The sequence below is a fragment of the Phoxinus phoxinus genome (assembly GCF_949152265.1).
Source record: "Phoxinus phoxinus genome assembly, chromosome: 15".
Taxonomy (NCBI): Eukaryota; Metazoa; Chordata; class Actinopteri; order Cypriniformes; family Leuciscidae; genus Phoxinus; species Phoxinus phoxinus.
Window position 1 is genome coordinate 5,350,397 of NC_136890.1, and position 16,198 is coordinate 5,366,594.

The 16,198-nt window shown below is 39.9% G+C and overlaps 1 protein-coding gene across 2 annotated transcripts; it reads left to right on the forward strand.

Moving 5' to 3' along the window:
• The first annotated feature begins 9,891 nt into the window (after positions 1-9,891).
• Positions 9,892-16,181, forward strand: egr3 (early growth response 3). Of its 2 annotated transcripts, none has more exons than XM_079638426.1 (2): positions 9,892-10,328; positions 13,407-16,181. In XM_079638426.1, the coding sequence occupies exons 1-2, from the start codon at positions 10,175-10,177 to the stop codon at positions 14,519-14,521; spliced, it is 1,269 nt and encodes a 422-aa protein (XP_079494552.1). In that variant the 5' UTR covers positions 9,892-10,174; the 3' UTR covers positions 14,522-16,181. The 2 variants fall into 2 exon arrangements, with proteins under 2 accessions (XP_079494552.1, XP_079494553.1); XM_079638427.1 differs by having other exon boundaries at positions 9,918-10,328; positions 13,186-15,229.
• The last annotated feature ends 17 nt before the right edge of the window (positions 16,182-16,198 follow it).

Sequence of the window (16,198 nt, forward strand, 5' to 3'; positions counted from 1 at the left end):
ATCACCCAAATGTTGGACCCAAATGAAAATCACCCAAATGTTGGACCCAAATGAAAATCACTTAAATGAAAATCACCCAAATGTGGGACCCAAATTAAAATCACCCAAATGTTGGACCCAAATGAAAATCACTTAAATGAAAATCACCCAAATGTTGGACCCAAATGAAAATCAAATGAAAATCACCCAAATGAAAATCACCCAAATGTTAGACCCAAATGTTGGACCCAAATGTTAGACCCAAATGTTGGACCCAAATGTTAGACCCAAATGAAAATCACCCAAATGTTGGACCCAAATGAAAATCACCCAAATGTTGGACCCAAATGAAAATAACCCAAATGTTAGACCCAAATGAAAATCACCCAAATGTTGGACCCAAATGAAAATCACCCAAATGTTGGACCCAAATGAAAATCACCCAAATGTTGGACCCAAATGAAAATAACCCAAATGTTAGACCCAAATGAAAATCACCCAAATGTTGGACCCAAATGAAAATCACCCAAATGTTGGACCCAAATGAAAATCACCCAAATGTTGGACCCAAATGTTGGACCCAAATGAAAATCACCCGGATGTTGGACCCAAATGAAAATCACCCAAATGTTGGACCCAAATGAAAATCACCCAAATGAAAATCAACCAAATGTTGGACCCAAATGAAATCACCCAAATGAAAATCACCCAAATGTTGGACCCAAATGAAAATCATCCGGATGTTGGACCCAAATGAAAATCACCCAAATGTTGGACCCAAATGAAAATCACTTAAATGAAAATCACCCAAATGTGGGACCCAAATGAAAATCACCCAAATGCTGGACCCAAATGAAAATCACCCAAATGTTGGACCCAAATGAAAATCACCCAAATGTTTGACCCAAATGTTAGACCCAAATGAAAATCACCCAAATGTTAGACCCAAATGAAAATCACCCAAATGTTGGACCCAAATGAAAATCACCCGGATGTTGGACCCAAATGAAAATCACCCAAATGTTGGACCCAAATGAAAATCACCCAAATGTTGGACCCAAATGTTGGACCCAAATGAAAATCACCCAAATGTTGGACCCAAATGTTGGACCCAAATGAAAATCATCCGGATGTTGGACCCAAATGAAAATCACCCAAATGTTGGACCCAAATGAAAATCACCCAAATGCTGGACCCAAATGAAAATCACCCAAATGTTGGACCCAAATGAAAATCACCCAAATGTTTGACCCAAATGTTAGACCCAAATGAAAATCACCCAAATGTTAGACCCAAATGAAAATCACCCAAATGTTGGACCCAAATGAAAATCACCCAAATGTTTGACCCAAATGTTAGACCCAAATGAAAATCACCCAAATGTTAGACCCAAATGAAAATCACCCAAATGTTGGACCCAAATGAAAATCACCCAAATGTTGGACCCAAATGTTGGACCCAAATGAAAATCATCCGGATGTTGGACCCAAATGAAAATCACCCAAATGTTGGACCCAAATGAAAATCACCCAAATGCTGGACCCAAATGAAAATCACCCAAATGTTGGACCCAAATGAAAATCACCCAAATGTTTGACCCAAATGTTAGACCCAAATGAAAATCACCCAAATGTTAGACCCAAATGAAAATCACCCAAATGTTGGACCCAAATGAAAATCACCCAAATGTTTGACCCAAATGTTAGACCCAAATGAAAATCACCCAAATGTTAGACCCAAATGAAAATCACCCAAATGTTGGACCCAAATGAAAATCGCCCGGATGTTGGACCCAAATGAAAATCACCCGGATGTTGGACCCAAATGAAAATCACCCAAATGTTGGACCCAAATGTTGGACCCAAATGAAAATCACCCAAATGTTGGACCCAAATGTTGGACCCAAATGAAAATCACCCGGATGTTGGACCCAAATGAAAATCACCCAAATGTTGGACCCAAATGAAAATCACCCAAATGAAAATCACCCAAATGTTGGACCCAAATGTTGGACCCAAATGAAAATCACCCAAATGTTGGACCCAAATGAAAATCACCCAAATGTTGGACCCAAATGAAAATCACCCAAATGAAAATCACCCAAATGTTGGACCCAAATGAAAATCACCCAAATGTTGGACCCAAATGAAAATCACCCAAATGTGGGACCACCTCAAAACAGCTTCTAAAGACCTGGATGAGAGATTCACATTGAACTTTAAGCTAACAGCTACAAAAGGCTAGACTGACAGGTTGTGTACCAGTAAAGAAAAGGAAAAAACACCTTGCATTTCCCAAATAACATAATTAGCATAATTTTGATTTAACAATCCATCTATATGGATGGTGTCAGGTTTATAAGACACGACTGGAGTGTTTTAATACCGAGTGATGACTTAATTTTCATTTTAGGGTAAACTATCCCTTTAATTGTTGTATTGTGCATCATGATACATCATTACAGTGCATTGTGGAGCTGTATTGTGTGAAGTCCCTAACAGCTTCGAAATGTCTATAGTGTGTAATCCCTCTCCGCTTCACTCCTGGGTGTGTGAGGTTGGGTCACAAAAGCTCCTCTCTGGAAAAAAACTTGGCTTCAGTCGAGCATTTCTGTCAGTTTGATATCAATACACCAGATGTTTGGAAAAAAGGGCCGGGATTTAAGGAAGGTACTTTGATGTGGATATGATCAATGTAAGATAGTGGTTTAATTGACCAGGCAATAGTGTCTCATCTGACACACACACACACACACACACACACACACACATATATGCTGTGGCACACTCTCATATGCATTCGTACTTTCACAGACAGGCAGATCATTTATCTCACATACCCCGAATTCGAGCACCACACACACACACACACACACACACACACACACACACACACACACACACACACACACAGGGCTCCTGCGGGTCTTTGTGCCGGTTAAGCCAGTCTTTGGTGAGTCTCACATGTCCCCTGCATGAACTCAGCAGAGCATTGATCAGTTTGTCCTGTTTGCATTTGTTTATTTTCTCAGACTTCAGTGGTCTCCACACACACACACACACACACACACACACAACAAAAACACACTCAATTCCTCAAGCTTCTAAAGGATCGGTAGCAGTGAAAGGTCAGAGATGCCGCACTAGTCAAATAAGCAAATATTTCCAGATTAATTAATATTTTTAAAGGTCAACAGGTAGTGAAAGTAGATCAGCCATGAGACATCTCTTATTGTAGAGGTTAAAGGTCAGATCATAAAGGTTAAAGGTTCTGGAAGTGATCATTTTTTATTATTTATTATTTGAATACTACTACACATACAATGTCCCTACTTTTTGGAAGATACCATAGGTAAAGGTTAAATTGGAGGGACAGTTAAAGTCTTAACTTTAGAGCACTTAAAGTCACCATGAAATAAAAAACATTTTTTGGTATATTTAATAGAATATTGCTGTATTATTATAAATGAATTCTTTTTAAAATTATTTTATGTGCCCTCGTATTCATTAAACAGAATCTCTTCTCTGATGATGCGTTTACTGGCGTGAGGGCGGGGCAACCTGTCACTCACATGAGATCCACCAATAGCAAACCACAACCATCCAATCAATTCCCCAAGGACAAAATCAAGTCCCGCCCTAATTTTTTTCTTGTTTGAGAAGCCGTTTCACTCGGATATACGTCACAATAAGGAAAAAAAAGACCCTCATAATTTCCGTTTCATGCTTTTCATTCTCAAAAAAGCACAATTACCAAGTAACCCTTTTATTAATAATATTGTATCATATTTTATATATTGTACAGTATACATATATATGCTAAAAAATTTAATTTCTCCTTAAAAAAAGGAGTGTTCAATCCTGATCCAGGAGAACCTGTAGAGTTTAGCTCCAGCCTGACCAACTACACACATGCCTGGAAGTATTTAGGCTGAATCCGAAATCGCCCCCTAAACCCTCATTCACTATTCCCTACGTTAGTCCACTAATGCTGTTCACTTAAGTGGAGTGGATGAAACGGAGTGAGTGAATTCGGACAGCTGAGCGTACATCGGTTGTACACTCGTTATTGCGGTGCAATATGGGATTGAAGTGCACTCAATAACGTCCACTATATGGTTTTGGACACCACTACAAATGGCTGTCCCCTCAAATAACGCCTTAAGACATAAGATAAGACATTTGTTAAATATACCGACGGCACATTGATAAGATGAGATGCTGTTTTAGACTAATCTGAACTGCAGCCACAAAACACATTACCAACTGAACTCATTCATTTACAAGGCTCAAATGGTTTTGAATTAATATAAACTTTTATGTCTCTCTCTCTCTCTCTCTCTCTCTCTCTCTCTGTGTGTGTGTGTGTGTGTGTGTGTGTGTGTGTGTGTGTGTGTGTGTGTGTGTGTGTGTGTGTGTGTGTGTGCGCAGTTTCCCAACATTTTTACATATTACTTGCACATGAACACATACTCAATAAGCATCAGCATCAATCTTTTATTCATAATTAACAATTATTAAAGATAATGTTGATGTGCATAGTCTTTTTCCTCCCCATCCATTGTTTCTTTTAAGTCTATCTTGTATTTTACACATGCTTGAACCATTGCTTTGCATGCTGTCCCATAAGCACTGTACAGTACACTGTCCTCAACCACCTGACAGTCCCTAAATAAGTGTTCCAGAATTTATATGAATTATTTTCCTATCAGGCCGTAGGAATAAGCCTCGGCTCTGGGACATAATAGCAACGAGGAACAGCAACTGGAAATGCTCCTCGCTCAGCCTGGAAAGACACACAACTAATTTGATTATACACCCGTTGTGCCTTGTGTTTTTCCGCCGCATATTGAAATTAGCGAGATGAAGATCTAGGATACGCGAACGCTTCCCTGGAATCCCTACATGCAAAATTCACGGGGGTAGTCCTTTTCAGCCGGCAACCGTTCCATGGTCAAACTCATGTCAATCATTCATTGTGCGGTGTGTTCGCTCACAATAGTTATGGAAATGAAAACAAGAGGAGCTCGACAGGTGTTGAGCAGTTTTTCCAGTCTGGACTCCATGAAAAAGGCTTCCCTTAGGAAAGTGCCCTGACATAACACGGTTTTCCTATGCAAAGGGAATTCCCTTGTCCGTTTTGCATCCCTGAAAGAACAGTTGGGATCAGCTGAGGAGATAAGTGTGGGCAATGAATGATTTTCCACCAAAGCGGCTATAAGGATGTAACGGTTGGGAACATTTAGAAATGTCAGAATGTATTTATAGTGTATTTATGTGTTTGTGTTTTTGTGATCAGCGATTTGTCACCTGACTTTAAGGTCTTTCGAGATTCATTTCAGGAGGATGGCATTTCTTTTTCTGAGGATTCTGTAAGTACAGAGTGATTTATGTTGCTTATCAGTTAAGATATTATATTTGGATATTGTTGAGCAATCGCTCCTTATCAGTTATAATTGACTAATATCGATCTAATAATGAAATGCCATCAAAAATAAATTTGGGAATTATTGTTTTAAAAAAAGTTTTCAAGTTGTGATTTCTACACCAAAGTCATGTGAATGAATAAAATGTTAAAGCATTTTTAAATAAAAATGTATAGATATGCCAAGTTCTACAATATTTTAGCGTGTAGAAATTGTGAGCAAAAAAAAAAAAGTACTGTGTCCTTATTTCTTATCCTGTGAATGAACTAGATTATCACTCTAAAAAATGCTGGGTTGTTTCAACCCAATTTTGGGTCAAATATGGACAAACCCAGCTGTTGGGTTACATTTTTAAATTACATTTTTAACCCACAGTTTGGGGTTTGTCCATATTTGACCCAAAATTGGGTCGAAACAACCCAGCATTTTTTTAGAGTGTGTATTTAATTTTTATTTTTTTTACACGGCTCAACGCGGTTGATAAACGCTGGGTTATGGTTATGTTTCCAAGTTTTAGCCGTATGAAAATCATTGTTTGTTTTGTACATTTTTGTTCTGCACTGCTGAATGAACACGGACAGCCTCAGCATTGGTCCACACTGGTGCTGGTACACGTCATGGGTTCAGGCAGTGGAAATAGACTGTTTACTTCCTCTATTTGGGTCTATAAAAAGTAATATTCAAATTACTAAGTCTCCATTCTCTTTTTCAGTACTTGCTGCCACCAGGCCACTTGAAGTGTGTGTGTATTTCCTCATTTGGTATGAACGACAGGGTTCTCATTTACTAAACTAAACTTACATAAACAGAAAGAAGTTCCATGAAATTGTTCTAACTTTATCTCTTCAAATAAAACAGTAATATGGTGATAGACGCCGTGCTCATAAATAGAGACTTAATTTTAGTAGCCTACAGAAAAAACATCTTTCAAGAATATCAGTTCATAGCCATTTGATTGAATGTGACAACACCAGATTTTTAAGCGTACCTTAAGGCCCTGTGGTTGATCGGATCAAGATTTTAAAAAGCCCATACATTTACCCGCCCATAGACCCTCCCCTTGAAGAAATCAGGACAGAAGTGTTTGAAAGTGGACAGAAGAGACGGATTAAAACACCAGGTGTAACGGGAATGTGTCTCCCTCGTCTACTTGTGATCCGATGGACAAAAACGCATCCAATACCAGGAGTAAACAGGGCCTAAGAGACGGCCTGTAGCAGTGCCAACATTCTTGGCTCATTCTTAACACATCCTGATTGGATCAGATCATATTCATGTCTAGGATATAAAGTAGGAGTTGAGGGGAGATCCCCTTAGAATCCCCTAATGACAGATTCACGGCGTCATTTTAGCAGCTCACCTACACACACGTTGCATCTCACCAATTGAGTAGAGCTTAGCCTTTGGAGTCCCCCTCGAGTGTGTGTCAGTCTGTGTTTATTTATTGTGGCCCCCAGAACACACAGCATGATTCAGACCCCCCTCCCACACACTCTATTTCTACTTCATTAGGCCATATCTGTCAGCTAATACTACTACACTGTTTATGTATCCAAAGCCAAGACGGATAATTCCGGAGTTCAGAATGGAGTGTTGTTGATTTGGCAGCGTGTGGTTGTTGGGGATTACTGGGGATGCGGGGAGGTTAATTGAGGGAGTTGTTCATTGGATGAATGCGCCCAATGAATTGTCTTTATGTGGATATGTGCATGTGCCTCGAAAAGTATATAGACACTTAAAGGGATAGTTCACCCAAAAATTAAAATTTCTGTCATCATTTAGTTCTTTCTTCTGCTGAACAACAAGGACGATATTTTGAAGAATGTTGGTAACCAGACAGTTGACCGACCCCATTGACTTCCATAGTATTTTTTCCCCATATGGAAGTCAATGGGGTCCAACTACAACTGTCTGGTTACCAACATTCTTCAAAATATCTTCTTTTGTGTTCAACAGAATAAATTCATACAGGTTTATAACAACTTTAGGTGAGTAAATGATGACAACATTTTTGGCTGAACTATCATGCTTAAAAGGGTCTAATGTCTTCCATAACAAAAAATCAAATTGCATTTATTTTAAATAAAATTACTCAAACAAACTTTGGTTTTAAATGATAAAACTATGGATATAATGTTCGAAATGTATGTGTAACTGCGATGTAACTGAACATAAGTTTGAATCAGGTCTGGCACCTGGAGTGGGGGGTATGAAGTTATTATTTTGAACATATTTTTGGTACATAATTTACCAGGGATCGAGGCCAACATACACATGTCAACCGGGTCTCGGGTACAAATTGTTACCTCATCACTCTGTCTATTGCATCAGCATCTTCTGAGCATTTCAGCGCATGCATGGCAGCCTGGATTCCTACTCTCGGTGGGTAATGGGAGCGCTGTGCCTGTGACTGGCTTGGGTGAGGAGTGAGGAATTTTAGTTGGACACGTGGGAAATCTCATGGGCCATCCTGGCTTCCTAATTGGATTACACACAGACAAGTATGTCATCTTATTTTGTTCTATGTATAGCAAAGTTGTTGTTTTTCAGTGATATTTGTAAATATTAATATTATTATACATTTTAATCATGACATGTCTATCAAACTGCTTGTTTAATTTAAAGTTTATTATGTCAAATACTATTTTATAAATATTTGTAGCATGTTTATATGAAAAAGTTCTGCTTTTCAGGGGTCGTATAAATCTTGTGTGAACAACCGGCTGCAAGATCTGTGCTTCCCCTTCACTGTTATTCTCTCTAAACAAAGTCAACCATTTGCAACAAGGGACAGTTTTTTTATAACTTCTAAAAGTCGCAGATAAGATATATTCTCCCAGGTTTCTAATTTGGTGAAACACGACCCATGACGTTTTGCCCTCTGCGGTTCCTTTAATGGCTGCGGGTTCCGATCGCTTTTCCACTTTGCAGCTCTTAAACCGGAACCTCGCGAGCCATATAGAGACAGCGAGGGGCGTGGCCGGATCAAGCCCTTATTTGGAGTTTCCACTTCAGTGGCGAACTTGGCGCTCGAGGCCAAAGCCAAGCCTACAGATTTGCCACGCGCCTGCAGTATTTACACGCGATTAACTCTCTGGCAGTTACAGTCTTTGTAGAACCCAGACTCAGTCACTGTTGCTTCTCTCTGGTCTTGAGCATCTGTTGCTGTCAGTTGCTTAAACCACTTAGTAGACGTTTACAAATGATTCATTTGGGCTTTGTATTTGTATTTAACTCGCAACAGTAATAACTATTGAGCACAAACAACAGTCTCCATTGATCACTCATGATAATCTATTCTCACGGATTTATGACCTTTATATTGACAGTCTGACAGCCCACTCTGGCCATATATAGGCTAACTGCCTTGGAATATAGCCTCATTTGTAATAATAAAATAATCATTTGTAATCAAGATACAAGGCTATATTGTGCAATCTTATGAGTTTGAAGACCTGGCTTTTTTTAGTCAAAGACGAGAAAAGAAAAGCATGTGTAAAATGACAAGTCATTGTGTAGCCTATAGAATACATCTATACTGTCTTGCAATGTACATGTTCATCTTAATCTGGAAGAGTTTATCCATCCATTGCATTGTAAAAGGTTGATATCTTGTTGTAACCTTGATTCGATGATATTAAATAATATATTATTATAATTATTAGGCTTTGTTAATTAAGACCCTTATACAGGATACTTTAATAAAATGCTCTTACGCATCTTTAGTTGAGTTGCTAAGTGATTAAAATGTAAAAATTATATGATCAATAAGTTATGACAACATATGTTTTTACATTGCTTTAAATCATCAAAATAAGACATTTTCAACTTTTTTTCATAAGTTATACAAGATTTCAGTTTAATGTAAATTAAATTGAAATGACTAAAGTTCATTACTTAAACATTTAAGGCAGCAACTTTTTGTTTAGTGTACGGCACTAATGCTGCTGTGCTTTTGTGCAAATGGTGCAGAATCGTTGCAGACTTACAACTTTTCTACAAGACAGCATATCCTAGCTATATTATATAAGCTATATATTTATTTTTAATAAATCATCGCCTGTTTATTATTTTATATTTAAATGATTTATCTCATAACATCATTTGTAAATGCATTTATTCGGCTTTTGCATGCAACAATGCGTAAATGCACTTTTCCGTGGTATAAATGCAGCTTCAGGTGTGTCTTTTCTGGTGCCTTGCAGTGTAGATTAAAAGTTTCCCGGTCTATGCAGTCACGCGCTCGAAATCCATGCTCAAAATATGTCTTTAAACCAGTTTTACTCTTCGCCGGGTCCAATTGTCACCGAACCCGCTGAAAATGTCCCTCCACTGCTCCACCGAACACTTATCTCCTGCTGCCGACTGTAATGTTCCACTATGAGGAGCTTCCATGTGACGTGGAGCGGCCGTCTAGCTTTGTGTGTCCATATATGGTCATCTACGTCACGCGGTTGTTCCGTCCCCCTGTTGAACAAGAAAGCGTTGGAGTTCCCTGTGCTCGCAACAGAGTGAGCAGCTCTACACTTGTGCAATCACCACAACCAACAACATCTCAACATCCACTGCTCCTGAGACAATAACACTTCACAGAAACCCTTTACAAAACCCCGCGAAGAGACATCTGCGCGGTGCTCGTCGCGCGCTTGGATACAATTTCAAAGGGATTGAGATCTCTTTCTGAAGCTTTTCGAGAGATTTCAGAAGACTGGAGATTGATCGGGACGGAACACCTGTGCGTGCTCTTTAATGACAGACTGAAGAACTGCTATGACAGGTAAACTAGCGGACAAGATCCCTATTACCATGAGCAGTTTAATCAACACCATACCTGACAGTCTCTACCCAGAAGAAGACATTCCCACTTCTATGAACATTTTCACAAACCCGGACTCCATTTCGCACTACTCGCAGATGAATACAGGTAAGGGCAAAAAGTTTGGAATCACTTCTCCTCAGAGAGATGTTCATGGAGTGTGTAACCTGTTGTGTTGGCTGGTTCGAGTTCATCCATGCGGCATCAGTTGTGTTGAAGCCCGCTGAACGCGCGCTGCGCGGCCCCGGAGCACCTGTTAACGCGCGCCTGGTATACGAGTTACAGTAGTTTAGTAGCAGAACTCCTGATACTGCAACAGTTGCTATGTGAGACTTTATATATATTTTAAGAAAGAAAAAAATGTGTTCATAATTAGGTTATAGCCTACTCTTCTCATACAGATTTTCAAATGTTCGGATTGATCAGGCTTTCTTGTTTAGTGCAAGATTTGGCTACCGAAATACTGAGTAATAGTAATAAACGGCATGTGTATAGGTTTAATAATTTTATGAGATGGCTATTGCATATTGATATTGGTATTATAGCCTAATAAAATGTATGGCATAACATTAGAATGAGCACTGTGATTTATAGACAGCCCAAGACGCGCATTTTCTCAATGGAATTCTGCGATAATGTTTCGTTTAATTTGACGCCAAATTGTATTCTATAAAGAAGGTGTGTGAAAGTAGTCTAGTTAAAATGTTACAGTCACGTGATATGAGTGTGGACAGGTAATATCAGGTAATAGGTAACATTTCTAGCCCACGCGTCACGGGACACGCGGAAACCCTTCGTTATTCACTGCCAATACATGCACAGTCGTGAAATGTGTATTTCATATATTTTAATCATATCAAATAATGCCAAAAGCCGTTTCGTTTTTCACTGTGCGCTTTAATTCCGTAAAAACCTCTTAATGTCGGTTTATCCCCGTAGTATTGCACCAGTCTTATAATCTATTCTGTTCTAAATATTATATTTAGTTATTATATTATTTAGAGGTTTTTGATTAGTCAGTGCTTTATACAGTATTGACCCCGTTTCTGACCCTCCGCACGCGCAGGTGGGCGTTTATATGCGCGCTCTTGGTCTTAAAAAAGCTCGGGCCACAACACGTGAAATATAAAATCTCCAAATTAAAATATATTCAGGCAGTAAAGGGTTTATTGCCTGAAATTCACATGCACGCGTGTTCTTTTCACTGTATTCGCGCACCCTTTGAAATATGTGTTCTTTAAAAAAATATAATTTCTGCGCACATAAAAAAAAACAGTCTTTATACATTTTTCTGGAACAGTTTTTGACTAGAACTCAGGAACAATAAAAATATATAAATTAAATCGGATTATTGATTAAGATAATGCTTCCAGAATATGAGGAATTCCTTCCAGTCAATCGAATTCATCCAGTCAATGTTTCTCTATAGCCGTATTGTGTTTCTTATTGTCGCTGATTTTACCTTTTGATCTATCAAAAAATATTTACTCTAAAAGCTTTAATAGTTACTGCAAAAAAAAAAAAATACAGGGAAAAAAATCAAAATACGTGGGAATTTTTAGCTCAGTTTTTTCTATTGGAGTAGCCTATCGTTATTAGCCTTCTTATCCCTTAATAATTTGCTACATTAAAACATCTGGCGATGAGCTGTGAAATATAGTTATTATTGAGAGTGAAAGCATAAGATCATTCGTCTTCTGATGGAGTTTCAGAGCTCTTGATGTGGTTTTCACTCTGCAGGTCAAAAGAGGCGATGCTTCCCACACTTGCGGGAGAGTATTGACCTCGTTTCGTTTATTAAAATATCAAAATTAATTCGAAATATGAATGTTAACTTCCGGCTAAAAACTAGTCCCCAACAAATGTGAGAATTCTTGAGAAAAAATATTAATTTCCCAAAACATGTAGATTATCTTGCATTTCTTGAGTAGAGTTTATTTTTAAAATCACTAGTTCATCTCAATCAAAATGTAAAATAAAATTTACAATTCAGAATATAGATCTATAAATAGAATATAAGAAAAAGTTATGGCTTACCCACTATTGTGATGTAGCCTATAAATTATTTAAAAAAAAATGATTTACTCTTTTATATAGCTTTTGAGACTCCATGACTACTTTTTGTAAGCACATTTTATTGATATCTCTGTTTATCACAACGTGTCAAGGTGACAAACCCTTCATGTTCTTACAAAGTGTCCTATCAAACGCCCCTGTAAAAGATCCCCAACAAGTGTGTGAAATGCATCCCCACACACAGTTTTTCCCTTTTTTTTTTACTTATCGATTCTTCCTTTCTCTCTGATTTTTGCCCGAATGACTCTTTTCCGTCAGACACAGCACAGCATCTCTTCACACATGTACTCTATGTGTGTTGAACAGATGCGAGGACCATCTGTAATTTCCATTCTGTTTGTTTCTACCGTAAGCCACAATTTGGTGTACACACTGTGATTGCTGTAAGTGCACGTACAAGACTAAACTTAGAGAGCCATCATAAAAAAAAAATAGTTAATTTTCAGACATGCGTTGTGATCAGCACTGTATTGTGTTCAACACCATACTTTTGTCAGACATATTAGAAGTGATTGAAGTGACTACAATACAGCAGATCCTAGTTTGGTACATTTTAGAACAGCCGTCAAGAGACATCTCTCTGAAAAGGTGTGTGAGAGAGAGAGAGAGAGAGAGAGAGAGAGAGAGAGAGAGAGAGAGCGTATAAGAGTAACAGTGATGTCAGTCGTGACATCTTGCTTTATACAGAGAAGCCAAATAAGTTCCAGTCCCACAATTGATACGCAGCCGTTTAGATTTCGTGATAGAAAGACAATAAGTTGGCGAGGGAGGTGAGAGATATTCACTGGAGTCTTGAATCGCTTTGCACTTCTGATTTAGTCAAAGATCAATATCCACGCCTTCATATGGACTGATGTGCTTCCCTCTCTTCTCTTTTTGTTTGGAACAGGCGATTAACAGAGGCATGCCAAGATGTTGTTTTTGAGACCAACTTAAGAATAAAGTTATAAAACGAGCAGGAGAAAGTTAAGTCAGTAGTTAGTCTATTAGTATATATATTTATTCTCCTAGAGACTCCTAGAAGCTCTCCACTAGTCACTTTCCCATGCATGAAACCATTGAGCACTCTTTGGTGGCAATCTGAATTGACATGTCCATTCTGACCCACAGATAATATCATGGACTTGGGGATGGGCGGCGAGAAGGGCAGCGGAGAAATTCAGTACGGCTCCGGGAGTTTCCAGTCTGGTCGAAGCGGACAAACCGTCACCTACCTGGGCAAGTTTGCGTTCGACACCCCTCCATCAGGCAGCATCGGAGGCTCGGGTTGGTGTCCCGACAACAACATCATCAGCCTGGTGAGTGCGGGAATCCTGGGGGTGTCACCGTCACCTGGGAACATCACTACCCAGACGTCTTCGTCGGGCGGCAGCATGGGCGGCCAGTCGTCAGACATGGATCAGGTTTACGCGCCACCCCTCCCTGCCTACTCCACCTGTGGAGAGATATACCCAGAACAGGTGTCGTTCCACCACAGCCCCGCCACGTCCTCGTCTTTACCCTACCCGAGCTCCGACTACCACACCACCTCCAAACCGGGCATGGACGGAAGCCTCTTTTCCATGATCCCAGACTACAACCTCTTCCATCACCAGGGAGACGTAGGGGTGATGGAGCATAAACCCTTCCAAACCATGGACCCTATACGAGTGAACCCACCTCCCATAACTCCCCTCGAGACCATTCGAGCCTTTAAGGATAAGCAACAGATCCATCCCAGCTTTCTCGGTGGGCAACAGCACATTTCCCAACACCATCAACCCTCTCAGACTCTTGCTCTCAAACCAATTCGGCCACGAAAGTACCCCAACCGGCCGAGCAAAACGCCCGTCCACGAGCGCCCGCACGCCTGTCCGGCGGAAAACTGCGACCGTCGCTTTTCCAGATCCGACGAGTTGACGCGCCACCTGCGCATCCACACAGGACACAAACCCTTCCAGTGCCGCATCTGCATGCGGTCCTTCAGTCGCAGCGACCACCTGACGACACACATCCGCACACACACCGGTGAGAAGCCCTTCTCCTGCGAGTTCTGCGGACGCAAGTTTGCACGGAGCGACGAGCGGAAGAGGCACGCCAAGGTGCACCTGAAACAGAAGGACAAGAAACCCACGGACAAGGGGAGTAGCGCTGGGGCCGGGGGGAGCCACACTTCTCCTCCCAGTTCCTGTGGGAGCGCGGGACCCAGCAGTGCCAATATCATGACCGTCACCACTTGTGCATGAGATGGACTCGCAAAGTAAGACTGCGAGGAGAAAAGAAAAGTGACGGTTTCTTTCTCCTCTTAAATACACTTGACTCTTAAACTCTCTCCCTCTCACATTACCCATCCATTTGCTACGGCTTTCATTGATCACAGTGCCACTATTGTTTTAGGTCAAACGAGTGGGGAATAAGTGGACTAGTGTTGCATGGATGGGAAGGAGAAGGCGGTAAAGATGATGGTTGAAGCAGTCAGGTCAATCGACAGAAAGAGCACTTCATAAGGGTTCGACTCTCTGCTCCGGGGACCAGAGCAATCTCTTGAGATTTTAGGCTTTTCAGTTATTTTTTTATTTTCCTTGTATATTGTTTTGTCAGTGAGTTGTCAGATAAAAGTGCACTTTCATTTGCTTAATGTTTTGCAGTCTTTTTTTTTTAATGATTGTTAATTATTTAATGTTTCTGCGTTATTGTTGTTGTTTTTCAACAGAATGTGCCAAATGTATTTAAATATAGCAGACAGTTTTAAAAAAAAATACTGTTTGTATTAATCTAATAACTTCATTTCAGATGTTGATTTGGGGAAAGCCTATATGAGCTCTGAAGGCTCAAGGAGACTGAGTTTCAGGTGAACTTTAAAAGTCTGTTGCATTATATTCATATTTCGAAATCCCGTCTGTACAATTAAGGGATGCGAATGGCGTTTGTTATCAGCAATGGACTTTCAGTGCAATAAAAAAGAAAAACAACAACAACAACAATTACAAAACAGTCTGGCTCACTTCCACAAGTTTACTTTCTAGGGATGAAATTAAGACACAGCTGTGGCCTTTACCGGTTTCACTTAATTTAGCGCGCAAAAGAGCCAAACCTGCAGTTCTGCAAATCTACTTCTAGTAGAACGATCCGATCCAAAAGTTTTGCCTTTCTGTTCTTGCTATCACTGTATCCCTGCATGCATCTACTATCATGTCGTTGCTAGAACTGAAAAGATTGCATCAGTCATGATTGAAGACCCACAGCAATATGCATCCAATTCAAACCATGCAGACTGTCAATGACAGCTACTTTATTTTTATGTGAAAATTGTCCTTTTGTTGTCCTCCTTATTGTCATCGTTTTACTGGACAGTTGTGTTTCCTGCTTTCATCATCCAATATTCTTCATTGGGTCCCTTTTTATGCACATTATATATTCAGCACGCATTTTAACACACATGTACAAACGGTTTTCAAAAAACGAAATCAGCCAAAATGATGGTAATGCTTGCCTGTGAGCATCACCACTGGGCACGATTGATCTTAGGAGTCATTGTTTTGCATTTTTGCCGGCTGAGGCCTGCCTGCTATATGCATGCCATTCAAGATGTTTTTGGATGGGAACAGTTTCGACATTTATACTGCTCTCAGGGGCAGAACCGTAATGTGGTATCTCCACGGTTACTCATATCTGGATCATGCCTAGAGATTCTGAATATTAACGATGAGAACGAGAGGGGGTTTTGTACAGCTAATTATACAAACATATTACTACATGTTTTCTACTTGGAATGTACAAAGCAATGTCTTTCAGTATTACAATGTTTGTGTGTGTGTGTGTGTGTGTGTGTGTGTGTGTGTGTGTGTGTGTGTGTGTGTGTGTGTGTGTGTGTGTGTGTGTGTGTGTGTGTGTGTGTGTGTGTGTGTGTGTGTGTGTGTGTG